General features: G+C 37.9%; 1 protein-coding gene across 1 annotated transcript in view; it reads left to right on the top strand.

Moving 5' to 3' along the window:
- Positions 1–18,946, top strand: part of cadm2b (cell adhesion molecule 2b) — a 151,750-nt gene that overhangs the window by 118,073 nt on the left and 14,731 nt on the right. The window contains exons 3-5 of the mRNA XM_062419075.1: positions 106–255; positions 12,559–12,711; positions 13,422–13,559. Of these exons, the coding sequence (XP_062275059.1) occupies positions 106–255; positions 12,559–12,711; positions 13,422–13,559 (441 nt within the window). The remainder of the gene's footprint in view (positions 1–105; positions 256–12,558; positions 12,712–13,421; positions 13,560–18,946) is intronic.

Genomic DNA, 18,946 nt, shown 5'->3' with positions numbered 1-18,946 from the left:
TGGTACATTGATGTTATTCAATGAATAGACAGTAACAAAGAGTCCAAAACAACAATCTATTCATGTCACGACCATGACGTCAAACTCTGTCTCATAATCCCACAGGTGGCCAAGGGCAGTTCCCCATAACTCAGAATGTGACGGTGGTGGAGGGGGGCACAGCCAACATGACCTGTCGTGTGGATTACAATGATAACACTTCCCTCCAGTGGTCAAACCCTGCACAACAGACCCTATACTTTGGGGACAAGAAAGGTGAGTAATATTCTCGGGGATAATGGCCATAATCATAAAATGATGAGATATGATAAAGATGTCTGAGCCAGATTATGTTACTACAGGAGTCTTCATTAATCTTTCAAATTTTGGAATGAACAAAATTGTCCCTGCCTGCGAGCACACAATTTGACTGAATACAGGGAAAAGACAGGATAAGAGAGAAATGTATTACCCTTAATGTCGTAGCAGATTTTAATGAATTTATGTCTCCATCGCTGCCCTAGGGCACAAACTAAACAGAAATAGACTGTTTTTGAATTGAACTTATGTAATCACGCAACACTCTCAGTGTTATTAACAACACTTTAACGCCCGTGGATTGCGAAATGATTGGGCTTAATTAGCATTTTAGCTGCCCTACATTTGTATAGCTGTTTGGATGTTGATCTGAAAAGGAAGCGCACTGTTGCAACCTCGTGAAACAAGACTCAGACCAGAATGAATTAAAATGTACTCTCACCAGCCAAATCCAATTTAATGGTGACAAAAGTCTGGAGTTGATCAATTGGAATTGGGGTGAAAGGGAGTATAATAGTGGACTGGTCTTGTAAGGATTGGAGGTGTTCATCTTTCAGTGTTTCTCACAGCATATTACCCATTTCATTTATGCTGTAGCTGCTAATACAATATCATTGGTTCAGTGATTGAAGATGAACTTTCTCTTTGAATAACAATTGATAGGAAAGAGAGACGCCAGAGTGAACCAGCAGTGAGTCACTGTCTGGTTTGAAGAAATACTTTCTCCCTTGCAAGTGATTGGATTTAGTAATGAGGTCTAAGGTGTTTTATTAGATGAAATTACTCCCAAATACAATTAAGCAAAAGTTAACTGAATCTTAAATAGATACTCTTGTTTGAATGGTGTGAATGTGCCCAAAGGATTTTATTCAAGCAAAAGTCATTCAACCAAAACCATTCTTTTGTCTTTTTAATTTTTTGAAAATCTCCAAATTCCATCAGTAAAAACTTCAAAACCAACATTTCTTTGTAATTTTGAAAATATATTGAATAACACATCATGTATCATTTCAATATTTTCTTTTGGACATTTTATTTTGAATGAAGCCAGTTTAAACTGTGTTTTGTCATATTTCCGATCTCCTGTGAATACAGAGCAGTAATCTGTATCTACATGTAAATGCAGAATGCTGTTGCTATAAAACATGTAAGGAGAGCTTGAAAAGCACAATATCTATGAGCCACTTTGCCCCTCTTGGGCAGCCATTTATATTGCATGACAGAATCCTTTTCTTGAGCAATGCGGCTGACAAAAATGAATGTAGTCCACTCAGCTGAGGTTGCCAGGGCTAAGTGTGGGAACACTTCCTCTCCGTCTCGTTTTAAACAGCCAAATAAAAAGCTTTATTGGCACAGCTAATATGATGCCTGTAAGGCCATCAGGAGAAACGGGAGGCGTGGAACAACATGGGCTTCATGTGAGGAAAAGGGTGGGACACCTGGGAAGAAATCTCTGCTGTGCCAAATCACCAGTTAATTGCTTGGCAGAGGGCTGCAACTGTCCTTCTTCTTCTGTTTGTTGTGCCTTCGTGTAGGATCCAATGAAAAATGTAAGATTCAACCTTATGCTGCCTTTCAGTCCAGTAACTAACAGCAGACTGGTTGAGGCAGGCTGTTCTCTCCTTCTGATGAATATGTGGTAATAGACTGCTGCCACTGTGAAGATTATATTAATACCAGTATGCCATATTTTGTTTTTCTCAGTTTTTACTTTTTGAACCTGTTATTAAGATAAATCTTTCCCTATCATTGCGCATGTTATCTTGGTCCATTTACTCTCTGTTGTCCACCTCTCCCTTGGGACTCCCTTGGGACATCGTGGACATATGTTTTGCATGTGATACACATACAAGTTTCCTACAGTCTTCCCTCACAAAGGAGCATGTATACTGTAATCCAAAGGAAATTCAGCATTCACAGCTTTTATGTGCAATTCTGGATGCTCAACACATACCAGTAATGATGATAAAAATACATGTGCTGTTCTGTCTTATATTAGACAAAACGCTCTGTGATGCCTTTTTCTATTCTACTCTCACTCTTTCCCTCAAGCTTGGTATTAAAGATAAGGGTATTTGTGTGGATGTGTTTGGAGTTTGATATGAAATAGTGAAGGAAGAAAACGAGTATTAAAATGACCTTTTAAATCCCTTTGAACAGCTATAGTGAGGTAAAAGAAACATCTGTAAAAAAGTTGAAGTTCCATCTTATATCAATTGAGTTTGACAGGTGCTGGTTAAAGTAAGACAAAAATCTGATCTTTGCTCTGAATACAATTTGCTCCATTTTAATTCAGGTCTGACAAATGAGAATATGAAAAAAGCCTCATAGACTATTATAGACAAGGAGAAAAAGGATTTCTGTGTCTCTCCAGAATTTCAAAGACACTGAAAACCATGAGACACACCAAGGACAGCGAGTATGTGGAATTTGATCTTTTGAACCAAACAGGATACATAGAAAAAAGGCCTCTACCTCTCTATTCAGGAAGGCTTTTTATTTTATGAAATTTTAAAATGTATTATAGTGGATAGACCCCTTGAGATTCCCTATCCTGTTTTCCCGGGGGCCCCCAGGCACAAAACATGGAAGTTAAGGTAACCAAAACAAAATATAAATAGTTATAATAATTAATAAAAGTAATAATGAAACAATCCAATGACCCAAAACCATCAACATAGTAACATCATCAAGGACATACACACACAAGGACATACACAAGGGCTCTCATACCATCCCAAACCACTGCTACATCTGTTTCAAGTGTCATCTGTACAAAAAATGAATGAGAAATAAATGAAAAGAACAGAGCAAATTACATTATGTTAAAGTATTGTGATTACTTAGAAACTAAAATGAAGGTAAATATGTTCAAAAACAAGAAATAGATTAAAGGTAAACAAGCAAAGTAGTCTTGGAGTTGTGGAAATAGTCATTGATCTGAGTGAGTTTGAGAAATTATTCCAATCTGATGGTGCTTTAAACTTAAAAGCACATCCATGCAATTTATTTAAATAGTCTAGGCACAATAACAAAAAGGCTGCTGAGAGTGCCTGAATGAATATGATGATTTGAATGGAACTAAAAGCTGTTTTAGGTATGACGGATAGTTAAAGTAAATATATTTGAAAACAAATAGCAACCAATGAAAAAGTCTCAGAGTGAAATGGTAGCCAGTACAGTATATTATACATCAAATAATGCAGTAGGGTTTAGTGCAGTAAGGACACCTAAGGACAAATCTACAATTATTATTGTAAACTACATTTGATGGCTGAATAAATGTTACAGAAGTATTTTGGCATATGATATCACCATAATAAATAATGGGAAATAAAAGCTGTTGGACAATTTGTTTTCTTACTAAAACAGCTAATTGACTGATGTAGTATTCTGAGACTTGCATTTGTTTTACTTCTAAAAAAAACAATGTGAGGCCTAAAAGTAAATTCAAAGCCCCATCTATTCAAATGCATCACCTTTCCTGAGTGGTGACCCATCAGAAATATTAACAGCCAACCCAGCAGATGAATGATTATGATTATGATTATAACTAATACCAAATAACATTAACAATAACTTTTGTTTAATGTGAGATTTAAAAAAAACTAAAAAACTAAAAAAAATATTTTTGAACAAAAGAAAATTCTGATTGCTGAGAACCTCTGTTAAAAGCATGTTGCAAATAACTGAACAGAAAAACTAGGACCATTTTTTGGAAGAACATTTATAAAAATATAGAAAAGTAAAGGGCCTAAAATACATCCTTGTGGTACACCCTTTCCAACAATTATATAATCTGATTAATTGTGATGAAAAGAAACAGACTGACAACAATCGTTAAGGTAAGAATTAAACCAGTTAATGAAGTGTACAGTTAATGAAGAAGAAGATAATGGTCAACCAAATCGACAATGAAAGCCTGGGTTAAATCATGGATGGTAAATTTGACCAGAACAGTACTAGTGGAAAAAATTGAACAAAAGCCAGACTTAAATGAGGTTAAAATCATCATCAATAATCATTAATATACTGTGATAATTAATTATAATAAATAATTTCCTTTATGAAGTGGAGTAACTTTAGCACATTTACAATTAGATTATAGTTTACAAGTAGATAAGGACACATGAAATAGGTCAGCAAGTGGGAAAATATGTATTTGAGAAGCTAATTTAAAAAAAATTAGCCTCTATGACATCAGATCCAGGAGAGGTGCACAGCCAACATTTAGGGCAGAAATAACTAGGAGGTAAAATATGTTGAATAGAAAAGAAAAGAAAAGAAGCACAGGTAGTTGAATTGCTAATATTATGATATAAGTAAGGTGAAACAAAAGAGTATGGGTAACTAAATGGATCATTGTTATTATTATTAGTATTAGTGGTAGTAGTAGTTGTTGTATTAGTCCTTGAACGTACTGACAAAATAGGTTGCTTGTTGGTTGCATCTAGAGTGACTCATACATTGTCTGATCTGCCACATCTATGGTTAAGGTCTGGTTAGATTTAGGCAACAAAATCTTGGATATGAGAGAATATGATCCATTGTCCTCCTTTGCTTTTGTTAACCACAAGTTTAAAAAAAAAAGAAAACACAACCACAGATGCTGTAATTTTTCCAGTGAAGACTCCATTAATAACAAGATTACTCCAATTAACATCTGTTAATTTAATTGCAACATGCAATAAAAGAAGGATCCCAGTGGTACTCTATTAGTTTACCCTGGAGAGTCCTAAAGTAGGTAGGTAGACATAATCCCAGGGGTACATCCTACAAGATGTGACCAACTATTTGTCTACACAGCAATATCATTTCTCATCAGAGACCTGGAAGGAGTGTTAGTGATGTGGTCGCAGGTGGGAAGGAAATGGTGGGCAGGTGACAGCTCAATAGCATAATGTATCATTGGTGAGAGTGTAAAAGATAAGAAGGACTTCTATCTTATCCTCTCCCATAAGAGACTCAGTCAAACCTCGTAGAGCTCCAAGAGAGTGTTAACCTTGCTGGATTCTTTAAGCCGATCCATATGGGTTGGACTGTCTCTGCACATTTGTCTGAAGCTGAACACAGCCCTCCTCTTATATCAAGCCAGCTGGCTCCTTGGCACACTTCTCCTCATTCATTATGTATATCTGAGTCTTAGTTGATTGTTGCCACCTCAGAGGCGTCAGACTACACTATGGCAAAGACCAGCATACAGATTCTTACGCACTACTGCCACAGATCTGAGACAACGGAGATAGATTTTCTTAATAGCCAGGCCAGAACATCATTCATACATTAGGCCAATTAGCAGGGACCGTTGAAGGGAGCTGCTCTGTGGTGGCCTGCCACAATGAAGAAATCGATTTGGACCATATGTCTTTTGTAGAATTATCCCTTTTATATGTTGCTGGGGTTATGAATTATTATTACTGAGTAGGACAAATGAGAACAGAGCTGTCCTTTGCTGTCTTCATTATGATTTACTTCACTTTTGGCTTCTGTGGGAAAAGGATAAAACCTAAGTAGTGGTGCTGTAGAGAATGGTAATGACATTTCTGGAGGCGTGCAGGATCGAAGCAGAATCTTTTGTCAGATATGGTGAATACGCATAATGCAATTAATGAAAAAAAAACCACTTCAGGTTGCATGTCTATGGCAGATAACAAATTGCTCTTTTGATCAACAGTATGTGCTTGTTGCAAAGATATGGAGACATATACATGCTGTGGCAAATTCTACATCACTTTTTCTCATCTCAATTCCATCTAGCAGTAGTTTATGGTTCATCATTCATGACATTTAATTGGGACATTCAGCCTGGATCATAAAGGTCACAAAGCAAAATTGATCTTAATTGGCTTGTAGTAATCAAAATGCTGTTATGTGCTAAATTAATGCTCTAATGTGAGCATTAAAACATTCATTAGCTTAAGAGAATGAAGGATAATCACCATGGATGCAATTACTGGAGGGAGCACCAATGAAAGCACATTTAAACCTCCATTCTAGTAAACACACAACATTTGATGGTACTGTAGGTCTGTTGTGAGTGTTGTGGATGCTTTCCCCAGTTCAGTCTCATGTAGCTGTGTGTAAATCCATCCTTAGTTTAAAAATGACTTGAACTATTATTGAACAGTGATTATTATTATTAGAAGTAATGGTAGTAGAAGTGTAAGCAGAGAACAGGAGAGGAGAAGAGAAAGCATTATAGACAAACAATTATGGTAAAAGGGGAAAAAATTAATGAAGGAGTGTAAAGTCTATTTCATAAATGTTCAATGCAGGTTATACTTTTTCACATTTTCATCAAATATTTTGGAAAATTATTTTTATACAAAAATGATGCTGACAAATATTTCATAGGCCACAAGCCACACGTTTTTTCTGGTTTTGTTTACTTATCAGTGACTGTTTCTGCAAGTGAAAACATTTAAAAAGGGTCTCATGGCCACAGCTAATGTCTTTCTTCAGGGACTAATGGGCTTTTAAGTGTACTGGGTTACCTCCAGCTTCACTGAAATGTGAATCTACCATTATGGCACTATACAGTACAGTCAGCTATTATCACAAATGTGATATATGCATATACTATAATCTCCATGCCACACTGTACTCTAATGTATAATGTATATTATTAGCTCTTAAGAATAATAAAGAATATATTGCATTTAAATTCCTTCACCTAAAATTTTTATATCCCTTTACATTGGCTAAGTCAGTGCTATGTTGTACTGTTAATGTCTTTACGAACCCTTAAATGGGTAAAACTGAATTGTAAACCAACAGAATTATGTAACCCCCACTGACACTTTTTAATAAAAATTAAATTTAGAAAGACTCAAAGGCAGAACAAAATCCCACAGTGTACAATCAAGCTTATGCCAGTGGGCTGAAAAATGGATGGACAAAAATATATTCAGTCTCATTATTCACCACTTGAAGAGGGGACGTAGCATAGCTGCTGGGAGAATTCCTCCTTATTTCCTTCCCTCCTTCAAGCGCTGAAAATGAGTCCAATTTGAGTAGCATCTGCTCTGTGGGATCTCTGAGAGCGTGGGCAGTAACAATGGCCCTCTGAAACAAGGCAGTTTCCTTCTCTTAATTGCAGCCACATGTGTGGTGGTAAAGAGCCCCCTGCCTGCACCACTAGCCCTGGAACACGTCCAGAACGGCAGTCATTGAGCGAGCACAGCCAGCAGCAAACACACTCTAATTGCAAAGAGTGGAGCCCCTGGCTGGAGAGTGGGGGGTGCGCCAAGACCCTGTGTTCTCGCTGAAGGACAGCTAGTGCTTTCACATTCCAGGACTATCTCAAAGTGGTTACAGGCCATGCAAAAATGGCCAAATGGGGACACTCAGCATTGCGGATGTAAACGTATTTTGGCTGAAGCGGAGAACCATCGGCTTGTTTCCAAGACTAATGGATAAATGTAAAATGTCCTTTTCTAACTGGACTATCAGGAGATACTTCATCATTTTTGATCAGAAACATTGGTTAACATCTGTCGGCTGCTCAGTGGAGTGAGAAGTAAAGTAAATGCCATGTGATAAGTGCACTTCCATTTTCTCTGCTTCCAGATTTGTCTGAGGACAGAGATAATGTAGCTACCAGGCAAACTGTCAGCTTTTCTCTTACACATGAAAACAGCACACACCATATAAGTGATTTTAACAGCACTTTCTTATGTTGAAACAGGGTCTTGGACATAGTACATTTAGATAACTTTCAGCAAAATTGACCTAGCTTGCTAAAACTGGATCTGACAAACCACAGTTCTCCCAAGAGACCTCAGATTGGTCAGCTATTGTCATGGTTGGTGGTGCAAAGGACTGTCAAGGAAACAAGGCAAACATTACTTTGCATCAAAGGGCAGTTGCAACAGTATCCCTTTGCCCTTAGGGGAATCGGTTTGTCAGTTTTACTGATTTGAGACAGCCTTGGTAAGGCCTCCATCACAGGAGATGTACTGCGCATTAAGCTGCCATGCTGCAAGGCTGTAGCATATACACAAGGTCAGGGTGCAGATTTATGCTTCCTCCTAAGCAGAATGAACAGCACAGGAGCTATCTAGGGTTTGGGGGAAATGAACCTTTTCATCACATTGATTCCCTAAAGCACCTGGAAAAAAGCTTTGTCAGCCGCTGGCATTTGGGTCTGATTGTGACGGATCTGCCCACAGTCTGGGCCTCTAGCCTGGATTGGATTCTAGCAGTATGGTTTCCTTGCCATATGCTGTTTGAGTAATAGATAATACTTGTCTTTGGGTTATTCAAACCTTTGTATATCTCATTTTATCAATATGTCATTGACCTGCTGTATAGTGCCAGAAGTTGTCTAACAAAAAATGCATCAGTCAAGTCCATCTTTTGTTTAACTGTAAGTTGTTTCTCAGCCACTACTTGGGTTCAAACTATCTATCTAAATCAGTATTTCAGCAACTTGCATTTAGATTTAGTTCTGTAATGTTTTATTGTTCAGTAGATATAGAAAATGTGCTGTATTTAGTCACCGTGTTGGTATTTAAAGTGGTCCTCCATATCCCTTGAGTATCAGACAATTTTAAAAGGCTTTTATAAGAGTTGAGTTGTTCACAGAGAACAGACACTATTGACAGCTTGAATTCATGTTAGTTTCAATGGATTCCAGTGACAGAAGGTTTCAGCAGGAGAAAAGTCTCAAGAAATTTCAAAAAACATTCCTGTAGCAAAACATACTTCTCTTGGGCCTCATTCATAACTGTTGTGCATGCACAAAACAGAGCGTACATCACTTCCTAAGCCAACTTTTAGATTGATAAAAAACAAACTTGTTGGGAGATTGTGCAGTCCTCCACAGAAACTCTGACACATGCATATGCACATAAAGTGGAGAAATGAGAAACTGTGACACCCATGGCAGAAAAATGAAGCCCGAGAAACGGTTTGAAATTGATACCATGGGTTAAAATAAATCAAAATATTACCTCTCACGTATTATATGAAGAGTTCATTTGCAAAAAGAGAGAAAAAGCCAGTCTTAAAACAAATACTTGTTTGATTGATACTCCCTGGAGTGCACAGACACCAAAAAAACAGGATTTTGTGGTAATAAATAAGAACACAGTTATCTGTTGTTGCAAAAGAACCCTTTAACCCTGACAGGCATTTGAGCCAAACGCTGCTGCCTTGCACCAGTGTGAGGATGTGATGGGTTTAAAAACAACCAAAGCAATGGAAAATGGAAGTGACTAAAAACAATAGAAAATGTCTAATTTGGTTGTGGAAATACAATTCAAACACTACTTGAATGCATTTGGTTTACTCTATTTTGAAATGAGGGAATACAAATTACGCACCTGGGTCATCTGATGTATTTTGCATAACTGTGTCCCCCTCCACCTACGTCACTATTCAGGAGGGATTGCCCGATCATTCCTGCAAGCATCTCAAAAGGGGGGAAAAGCCCTGGTGTCCCCTTTTGCCTGCCAGTGGCACAAACACTCTACTTTTATGTCAGATCACTTCTATTTTGTTTCGGAGAGGATCTGAACGTCTCAGCCAGCAGCATTCGATGCATCTGCCACATGCTGCCACTCTAAAGCCTGTTTGGCATTTGTAATGCCCACAGTGAGTCCACCATGTCTCAACCTCCTCAACAAGAACTTTGATTTCACACTGTGTGAAATTTCCTTTTTTTAGTCTTTCTATTTTTTGCCATGGTTGTCTTTATGCAGTTGGTATAGAAGAAAATTGATTTGGGGTGTTTCACTTATAGGCAACTGTGGGTGTTACAAGGGTGTGACAAGACGTTTTATCATGTGCACCACATATCAAGTTGATTGTGATTCATCAAGGGAAACCGGCATAGCACATGTGTGCGCACTGTGTCATAAATCAGAATATTTTTGTGCGTAAGCACTTTCTGTGTTCATCCATATGGCACCTTTTGATGTGAATCCTATAAACAGTTTTATAAATGAGGCCTCCAGTGTCTAAGCTAAATATGTTCCAAACATTGGTAACCTTGTGGATATTTGACTAAAAATGCGACTTTGGAGGTTTGAGAGAAGGTGACACAGAAGCAACATGTATTGCCATGTTTTGACAAAACAATGATTGTTTGGAAACTGACCATATGGACAGCAGGGAAGTGAGTTATGCTGCAGTAGTTTGGGAAGTTTCTATGGACATTAGGATTTTTTAAGATTAACTCTAGTATATCTGACATAAATTCCACCTGATCACAACTGCTGGAACAAACTACAGATTTTGTAGATTTTACAGGTTTTGGTTAGAATCTTACTTTAGCCAAAAGATGTCAGTTTTACTATTAACACATTTTTCTCAGGAAACAGTCAGACCATTTATCTTAGGTGTGTGTGCTTTGAGTAACAGGGGGTTAAGAAGAAAAAAAGTCAGCCTGTTTCTCTCTCTGTCTTTTCTCTGTGCGTTGCAGAGATAGAGGGATAAGGGCCAGGGGAAGTACAGTATGTCATCTTGTCCAAAGCTTTGATCCTCCCAGCCTGTACTTCTATATCTTATGAGTTCCTGCACGATGTTTGCCTAGACCCTATCACCTCTCCAATGCATCCATCCACCAAAGGGTTTTCTGTTTTCTGCCAGAGCCTCTAGGCATTTTCAGGCACTGTAGTGAGGATGCTCAACTACAAAGAACGTCAGGCAGCTTTGTTTCAGGATGCGCTTTTCTTCAGTGAGACTATCAAATGTTTGTTTTAAGCCCCGTAGCACATAATAAGCTGGCTCTCTAATGGCGCAGCTTGTTATTAAATTTTAATGCTGGCTGGAAGATTGTTTTTATTTATGCTACTCTTTATTCTTGGATAACAAAGAGTCTCTAATCAGAAGCTTCTTAGGGGACACCAATATCTTTATAGCCAATTTATTTTTTTCTTCTTTTTAGCATATGTGTGGTTATAGGATAATGATCATCAAATGATATGGTGTAATTGAACCTGAAGAACAGCATTGTTGATAATGACTTATGTCTGTGTAAATCTAATAATCATTTTAGCCAATCTAATTTAATTGTGTATCACATGTCTGCAGTGTATGTTTATCACTACAATCAAATGGGAACGTAGCTGGTGATTAATGACTTTCATAGAGATGTCTTCTGTATCTGATAGGGCGCCACTTCACATTGGACACGTTGATTAAATCCTAATCAACACCTACTTCTGCTGCATTTTGCCAGATTTGCCTTGTGTAGTACAATCCAATAGAGTTTAAATTACTTTAGATGAAAGAGTGTCCAGGGAGAGAGCTGGCCAGGCCTAAAGGGAGTGAGGATTAAGAATGTGTAATGTATTCAAAAAAGAGCACTTTCTCTCCTGCCCTATGTGGTTGGTCGCTTGTAGGACCCAGTGATTCTGAATTTGAAAACGTGTAAGACATAACAGATGCGAAATGACCTTTTTCAGTTTTGTTGCATGGTTTTCCCAGTTTTATCTAAATGATGAAAGTGTCCAGTTAATTAATCAAATCATTAACTATTATTCAAATTACTTAAAACATCCAACCAATACCAAAATCATATATATTCTTTAAACCAATTATTCACAAAAATAAATCTCATCTTACACTATGTTAACAGTGATTATTATATTATCATTTGTCATAATAGCTGACTTCTTATGCCCTTGTAGAAATGGCATCTTTTTTTTCTCCAAATTACTAGTAGTGTTGCTTAGTTTTAATACTTATCAGCCATACCAAATTGATACACAGTATAGAAGAACGTATGTACCTTCATGTTGTTTTGTTTGTTTTGTTTTTTTCTCAATGTAACTGTAGGTTAAGTGGTTCTGTGTAAGACCAGGGTAAGATTTTTGCATGTGAAGTGTCACAGGCAAGGCCAGCTGCTAAGAGTGTCCAAGTGAGTGTAAATCAATACCTTGAATGTAAGTGATTCCCGAAAAAAATATTGTAATATAAGACTTTAAGCTTTTTCCACTGCTACGCTTCAGTGCATCCCGCTGATGCTTTCTATATTCGCATTGACTGTGAATCAGACTGTCTTCCTAGAATGCAAATGGAAAGAAAATGTTTCGAACTATTGACCACAATATGTGTTTGCGACATTTGACAACTTGAAATAACTAAAAGCACAGTGAATTGCTCTGGTAAAGGTAACCTTATTTACAAATTGTACTTTAGTTAAGTTAATTGTCATCACAGAGTTCAGTGTGAATTTGTCCAGCAGTGACTGTTCCTGTCTTCTTCTTTTTTCTATGCTCTTTGTGATTATTTGTGCCCTCCTTCAATCTGCAGCCCTGAGGGACAACAGAATTGAGCTGGTGCGAGCCTCGTGGCAGGAGCTCACCATCACAATTAGTGACGTCAGCCTGTCAGACGAGGGCCAGTACACCTGCTCACTCTTCACCATGCCTGTCAAGACAACCAAGGCCTTCCTCACCGTTCTGGGTGAGTACATCCATTTTAGCCCAGTCTTCGCAGGCCAATTATGTGTGGCTAATTCTTCACGTTCAGACAGCTTGAATACCTGCACATTTTGAATTTTATTCGGTTGTTTTTCTTTACCGGGCACTTTACATTGTAGGACAATAACTCTGCTGCAATACATCCCCTTGTCTAGTAGAATAAAGGATGAGAAATAAGCTTGCAAGCAGTGTTATGCCATTTAATTTTCTGGCAGGCAGGACAGCCAGAAAAAACTCTGAGAATCTATTGACACCTGTGTAGGATAGACAGGTGTGTATGGAGATTTATTTAGACTTATATTTCAGTAAGATAACCTTCAGGAATCACACAGCCAAACAGCAAGAGAGTAGCTGCAATAATCCTAAAAGAGACATTTAGGGATTGTATTTTTTATTTACTTTATTTGATAAACAACACATTTTGTGATACAGTTTATTACTCCCTTTACCTCAACTTTAAAAAAAAAAATAATTTTGAAAAAAAGACACATACAGTAAATGTTAAACATGACATTATGATTGAGAGAAGAAGCAGGTAATATCTTAAAAACGAGTTGACAACAATCAATAAATATTTTATCATTGCCGGAGGAATACAGAATGTATCATCCTCTGTGTTTATAGCCTTCATATACGTGTATTTAATAAGTTACATATAAATGAGGCATTGCATTATATTTACATTCCCCACAGGAGTGCCAGAACGACCAGAGATTACAGGATTCACCAAGCCTGCTTTGGAGGGGGACTTAATCACCCTGACATGCACCACATTGGGTAGCAAACCAGCTGCCAACATCCGGTGGTTCAGAAATGACAAGGAAGTCCAAGGTAAGTGCATGGTGTGGATTTCACAGAGCATCATATCCTCTGTTACCACTTGTACCCTCTTGGAGACATCATTACTGTCAAGTCATTCAGCTGCTGCGTGCTTTTGTGCCCATATTCATGCATTGTTCTACTGGCCAGGGTTTAGTAGTGCCATGATTCACCTGGCTTACAGCCAGCATCGCTGCTGTCGTTGGAAGCTGTCCAAATGTTACTGGACTGTGGCAGAGCCATCCATGTTTCACTACATGACTGAGGGGAAGACATCTAGCAGTGTCTTTTATTGATTCTAATTATAAAGTGAAGTGTACGTCAACAAGAAGTTGTACACAGCATTCTGTTTTGACTGTTAGTGGCTCTAAAGCAATGATTATGTGCTGGTGTATTCAGCTGTTTGATTAATAGAAACACAAATCAGTCATGCAATGCTAAAGGTGATTATCAAAAATGAGAATGTCAAGTCCAAGGCTTGCTCCGGTGCTCTGGTTTATCCTGTGTGATCAACAGTCCAAAACCTAAAGATATTTAATTAACAATCAGATAAAACATAGAAAATCATTAAATACTTGCTGGAACCGGCAAATGCTTGACATTTCTGCTTAATAAAATTACATAAATTGCTATCAGAATTTGTGTTGATTGGACCAACTACTCAAGAAAACTCACTAATCATTTAACACTTAAACGCCAATATTTATAAATGGTGGAGAACACTGTTTTGCAGCAATGCCATCTTTCCTTAAAAAAAGGAACATAGGAACATGAGCACAACACTTTTTTGAGCATAGCTGTGTGCTTTATGTTCTGTGTTGAATGAAAAAGACACACAGTTGTTAATTTATCCCATGGTTTGAAGTCCTCTGTACTACAGACTTTAGTGCTGTTTGAATGTGATGGGTTGATCTTGCTGGGCTTCACATTTGTTCTTGTCAACCATGTAACCATCCATCCTATCCCCAGGTGGCTCTAACTGAGTGCTTTTTCTTTTCTTTTCATTTTTTTTTGAATCGCTGCGATTATGAGTCAAGGAGGATACAAGAACACACAAGAATGCAAACTCAGAGAGGCCACATAAGTAGCTTCACCCAGTCTGAAAATAAAAAAACACTGACAGAGACAATGTATTAGGCAGCAGATGGTGCAGTGTAATGTGTGCTGATCGCACTAAACGAACAGAAGTTTTCTGTGGTTTCACAAGCTTTCACTTTCTTGTAAACCTCTTTCCAAACCGTCTGAAGCACTGCGCTTTGTTTTTGTTTTTTTAGCTTTCATCATTGTCTTATTCCTGCTGTTTAAAAAAAGCACAGAAAAGACAAAAACATTTTTTTTTTAAATAAGAAAAGAATGTTTTTCCTCAATTTGATGGCAGAGGTAAGCTGTGTGGAGCTCTTTAATGTAATAGAGTCTGCTGTGGAGACTCAGTGTGACAGTTGCTCTTTATTGAAGATTCGCACCCGAGAGCTTTTTCTTGGTGGTTTTGTCTGTGTCTGCCCAAAATGGCATGATGATTGATGGGAGAGGGGCCGGGATATGAAATTTCCTTGTTGAAATGACATGCACGTAGATTCCCTGAAAGGCCAGTGGAGAACTGGCACACATCATCACAACCAGGTTTGCTGTCCATCTCAAGAGGCAATGAGATGATCTTTGGTCTTGTTTTGTGATTTTGCTTTATGTCTTGATATATACATCAAAATTAATCTTTAAAACCCAAACTTTATATTTTAACATATAGAAAGTTAAAAGCCAATGGAGTGTACGAGGGGTGTCTTAATTTTGCCTTCAATTCCTATTCCTAGAGGATCACAATAAGAATGTAATAACTTCAGCCTATTCCCAGGTCAGCAAGCATCACAAAATATATAAAGGAAATTAAAACAAAAGAATGATTCCCTGCATTTATATTTGATGTATGAAATGGCATTAATGTGTGATGTGGGAGTTGTATATCATTAATAAAGATCATGTGCCCCAAGTCTGCCCCAATCTGATCTCATGTATACAAATGTGCTTTTATTAGTTTTACTTGGGTAAGGTGTTTTTTTTTTTATTAAGCCGCTTGGGCAAACAGACCTGGTGTGTTGCATCTCCAAGTCAAAGAGATAAAGAACAAAGCAGAGACTGGAGGGCTCGACTTAAAAACTTCATTTCCATGTCAAAGTGTCAGAGAAGGGGAATGTCAATCAGTGCTCCGGATCCAAATCTTTTGTAGGTGCTGCTTTAAAGCTTTCTTTAGCGAGTATGTGCTGGGAGCAGCATGTTTTGCCATTGGTTCTTCTGTGGTAGATCATTGCTGACGGTGTCTGCTGTCAGTCAATTCTATCCCCACTGGGGGACCAGTCTACAAAGCTCAAAGACGACAGCAGGTGTAATAGCAAAAACATGTCATATTTATTTCATGCTCTGATGATTTGTTTTTCAACAATTTATATTAGAAGCACACAGCATTACAAACTTCAAAATGCAACTGTCATCCAGTGTCAAATAATTTGTTTGCAGAGTATAGAGTCATTCAAATTATTTGTGTTGCTGAATGACAGCTAGGTCTCAAATTGTAATCTATTGAGGAAAAAAAATCCACCCACTGTCACTCTCTTTGCATACAGAAAGTGGCCTATATATTCCTTTCACAGTAACACAAAGGCACATTCAGATTCACAGCAGCTTCCATATGAGAGCTCATTTTATATTCAAAGTTAAGCAAGATATCAAGACATTCGAATCTAGACAACAACTATATTTTATCATTATCTTTATGTTGGTGTTACATCTCTGTGCTCCTTCATTTTGAGTTGAGCAAGCAGAGCAGAGATTAAAAATCTCAAACTTTCTTATTCACTTTCAACAATATAACACCCTTAAGTTGTACACATCTCTTGCTCACTGCTGATTGCTGATTATTTCCAATAAGTTGACTTTTTCGCAACTTTTAATTGTCAAACGTTAACAGCAACACGTATAGCAACTCTGTGCCATCAGTGGGAAAAGACATGTTTACTCCCAAAGAGTCTGGGAACAAATTGGTACGGCTGATTCAAGTTTGCACACGTTTTTACACACGCAAACCTTTAGTAAATCAGGCCCTATGTGTCTCTAATCTAAAGAGGTCTGATGTTCATAGTGTTTCCCATACACAGCACATTATAGCAAAGAGAAGTAGAGAACCAGTGCATCATGTGATCAGACAACTTCTGGCCTTCATGTTGTATCTGAAACATGAACCTCTATGCTTTCATCCAAAGCATAAGGAACCTTTGGTTTTTATCTAAGTTTGCTTTGAACCATTAAATTACATCAAACAAATATAACAAGCTCCATACATTTAGTTAGATTGAGTACTTTATTTATCCGAAAAGGGACACTTCAGTGTTACAGCAGCTATCACATATAAACACACATAGCTTACAAAAACACTTAATTTGAGGTCTGTGTGTGTTATCAGGTAGAATAAAAAATTTAAGGCAAGATATTGCTAATAATGTTCAAATTAAATGTAAATATGCCTCTCGGTGGAGGAGTCTCCCCTCTCGGCATAGAGGGGAGTTGTAGAGGGGAGTTGTAAATGGTCATTGCGGTGGGCAGGAATGACTTCCTGTAAGAGAGCCTCTGACTGAAGACAGAGTTTGTAGGTTGTGGAGAGAATTCCTCCACAACCAAATCTAGTGGCTCCAGGGCAGTCTCCAGCACAGAGCCTGCCTTCTTAATCAGTTGGTTCAGTTTCTTAGAGTTGCCAGCTCTGATGCAGCTGCCCCAACAGATGGCTACAAAGAAAACTGTACTTGCCACAACAGACTGGTAGAAGATATGCAACATCTTGCTGCACATATTGAAGGACCTAAGCTTCCTCAAGAAGTAGAGTCTGTTCTGTCTTTTCCTGTAGACAGCCTCAGTGTTACATTGCAGTATATGTTGTCAAGGTGAAGGCTCAGGTGTCTGTAGCCCTCCACTCTACCTCTTCTCCCTGGATGGAAATAGTGTTTAGCTTAACCTTCCACCTGTGTTCGTGGCTCCCTCCTTACTTAAGTGTTCACGGTCAAATTTGACTGGTCTGTTTTAACTTCCCTTATATTAACATTAACCATAAATCACCAGATTTGACCGGAACACTGGAGGAAGGTTAATTCTTATCCTCCTAAGATCCACAGGCATCTCCTTCGTCTTGGTCACATTTAAAAGGAGGCGGTTGTTCCTATACCATGCCACAAAGCGGTCCACCAGTACCCTGTACTCCGTCTCCTCTCCAGCACTGACACACCTCACAATTTCTGCAGATGAAAGGAATCCAAGTTGTGTTGGAAGTCTGAGTTATACAGGGTGAAGAAAAAAGGTGAAAGTACAGTTCCCTGTGGTGCTCTTGTGCTGCTAACCACCTGCTCAGACACATTTACATGGAATTAATTATTCAAAAGGTCATTGATCTTATATAGTTGAAATCTTACCACTATAGTATATTACCACTATGTTTTGATTAACTACAGTAGCACAACCCATATATTTTGCCTATTTCCATCAAGCTAATTTACATTTATTTCACAATAGCTGATCTTACAGTTGAAAACTTCTAATATACACACTTTGTTTCAAATGAGCATATACTAAACATCTTCTTTTGATTCTCTGACATGGTTACAGAATGAACAGTTCCTTTTACCTCGATTAATTTCCATTATAATGGGCCAGGGTCTTTTTTCCCATAATAGCTACAACTGCATACATGTATGAATGTTAATTCATGGGCATGAATGAACACTCAGGCTCCTCTTTGTCATCTGTTGTTGGTTTATCTCGATTTTTGTTTTGGTATTGTCTTCTATTTAGTCCTCTTTTTATTTATTCCTCTACATATTGTCCTTTATTTCTATGAACATGACCTTCTCTTACACCACTTCCTGAGGTTTAATATTATCATCCTCACCAAGGCCATAATCCAAATGCCTCATTCATACAGTAGTTAGTTTTTTTGTTCATTATGATGCGACCACAGGAAGACGTGAGCAAAAGTGAGATGTCGTTTTATTAAAACTTGCAGCCATAAACAGCAGGAACAATATACTATATTGCCAAAAGTACTCACCCATCCAAATAATTGAAATCATGTGTTCCAATCATTTCCATGGCCACAGGTGTATAAAATCAAGCACCAAGGCATGCAGACTGTTTCTACAAACATTTATGAAAGAATGGGTCGCTCTCAGGAGCTCAGTGAATTCCAGCGTGGTACTGTGATAGGATGACACCTGTGCAACAAGTCCAGTCGTGAAATCTCTCGCTCCTTAATATTCCACAGTCAACTGTCAGTGGTATTATAACAAAGTGGAAGACAAATCCCTGACATTTTTATTTATTAATTCATTTATTTATTTAACAAAGTAATTTTGAACTTTGTTTAA

The sequence above is a fragment of the Scomber scombrus genome, chromosome 5, assembly GCF_963691925.1.
Source record: "Scomber scombrus chromosome 5, fScoSco1.1, whole genome shotgun sequence".
In the NCBI taxonomy this organism is placed as follows: domain Eukaryota; kingdom Metazoa; phylum Chordata; class Actinopteri; order Scombriformes; family Scombridae; genus Scomber; species Scomber scombrus.
This window is presented reverse-complemented; position numbering and strand designations above follow the sequence as displayed.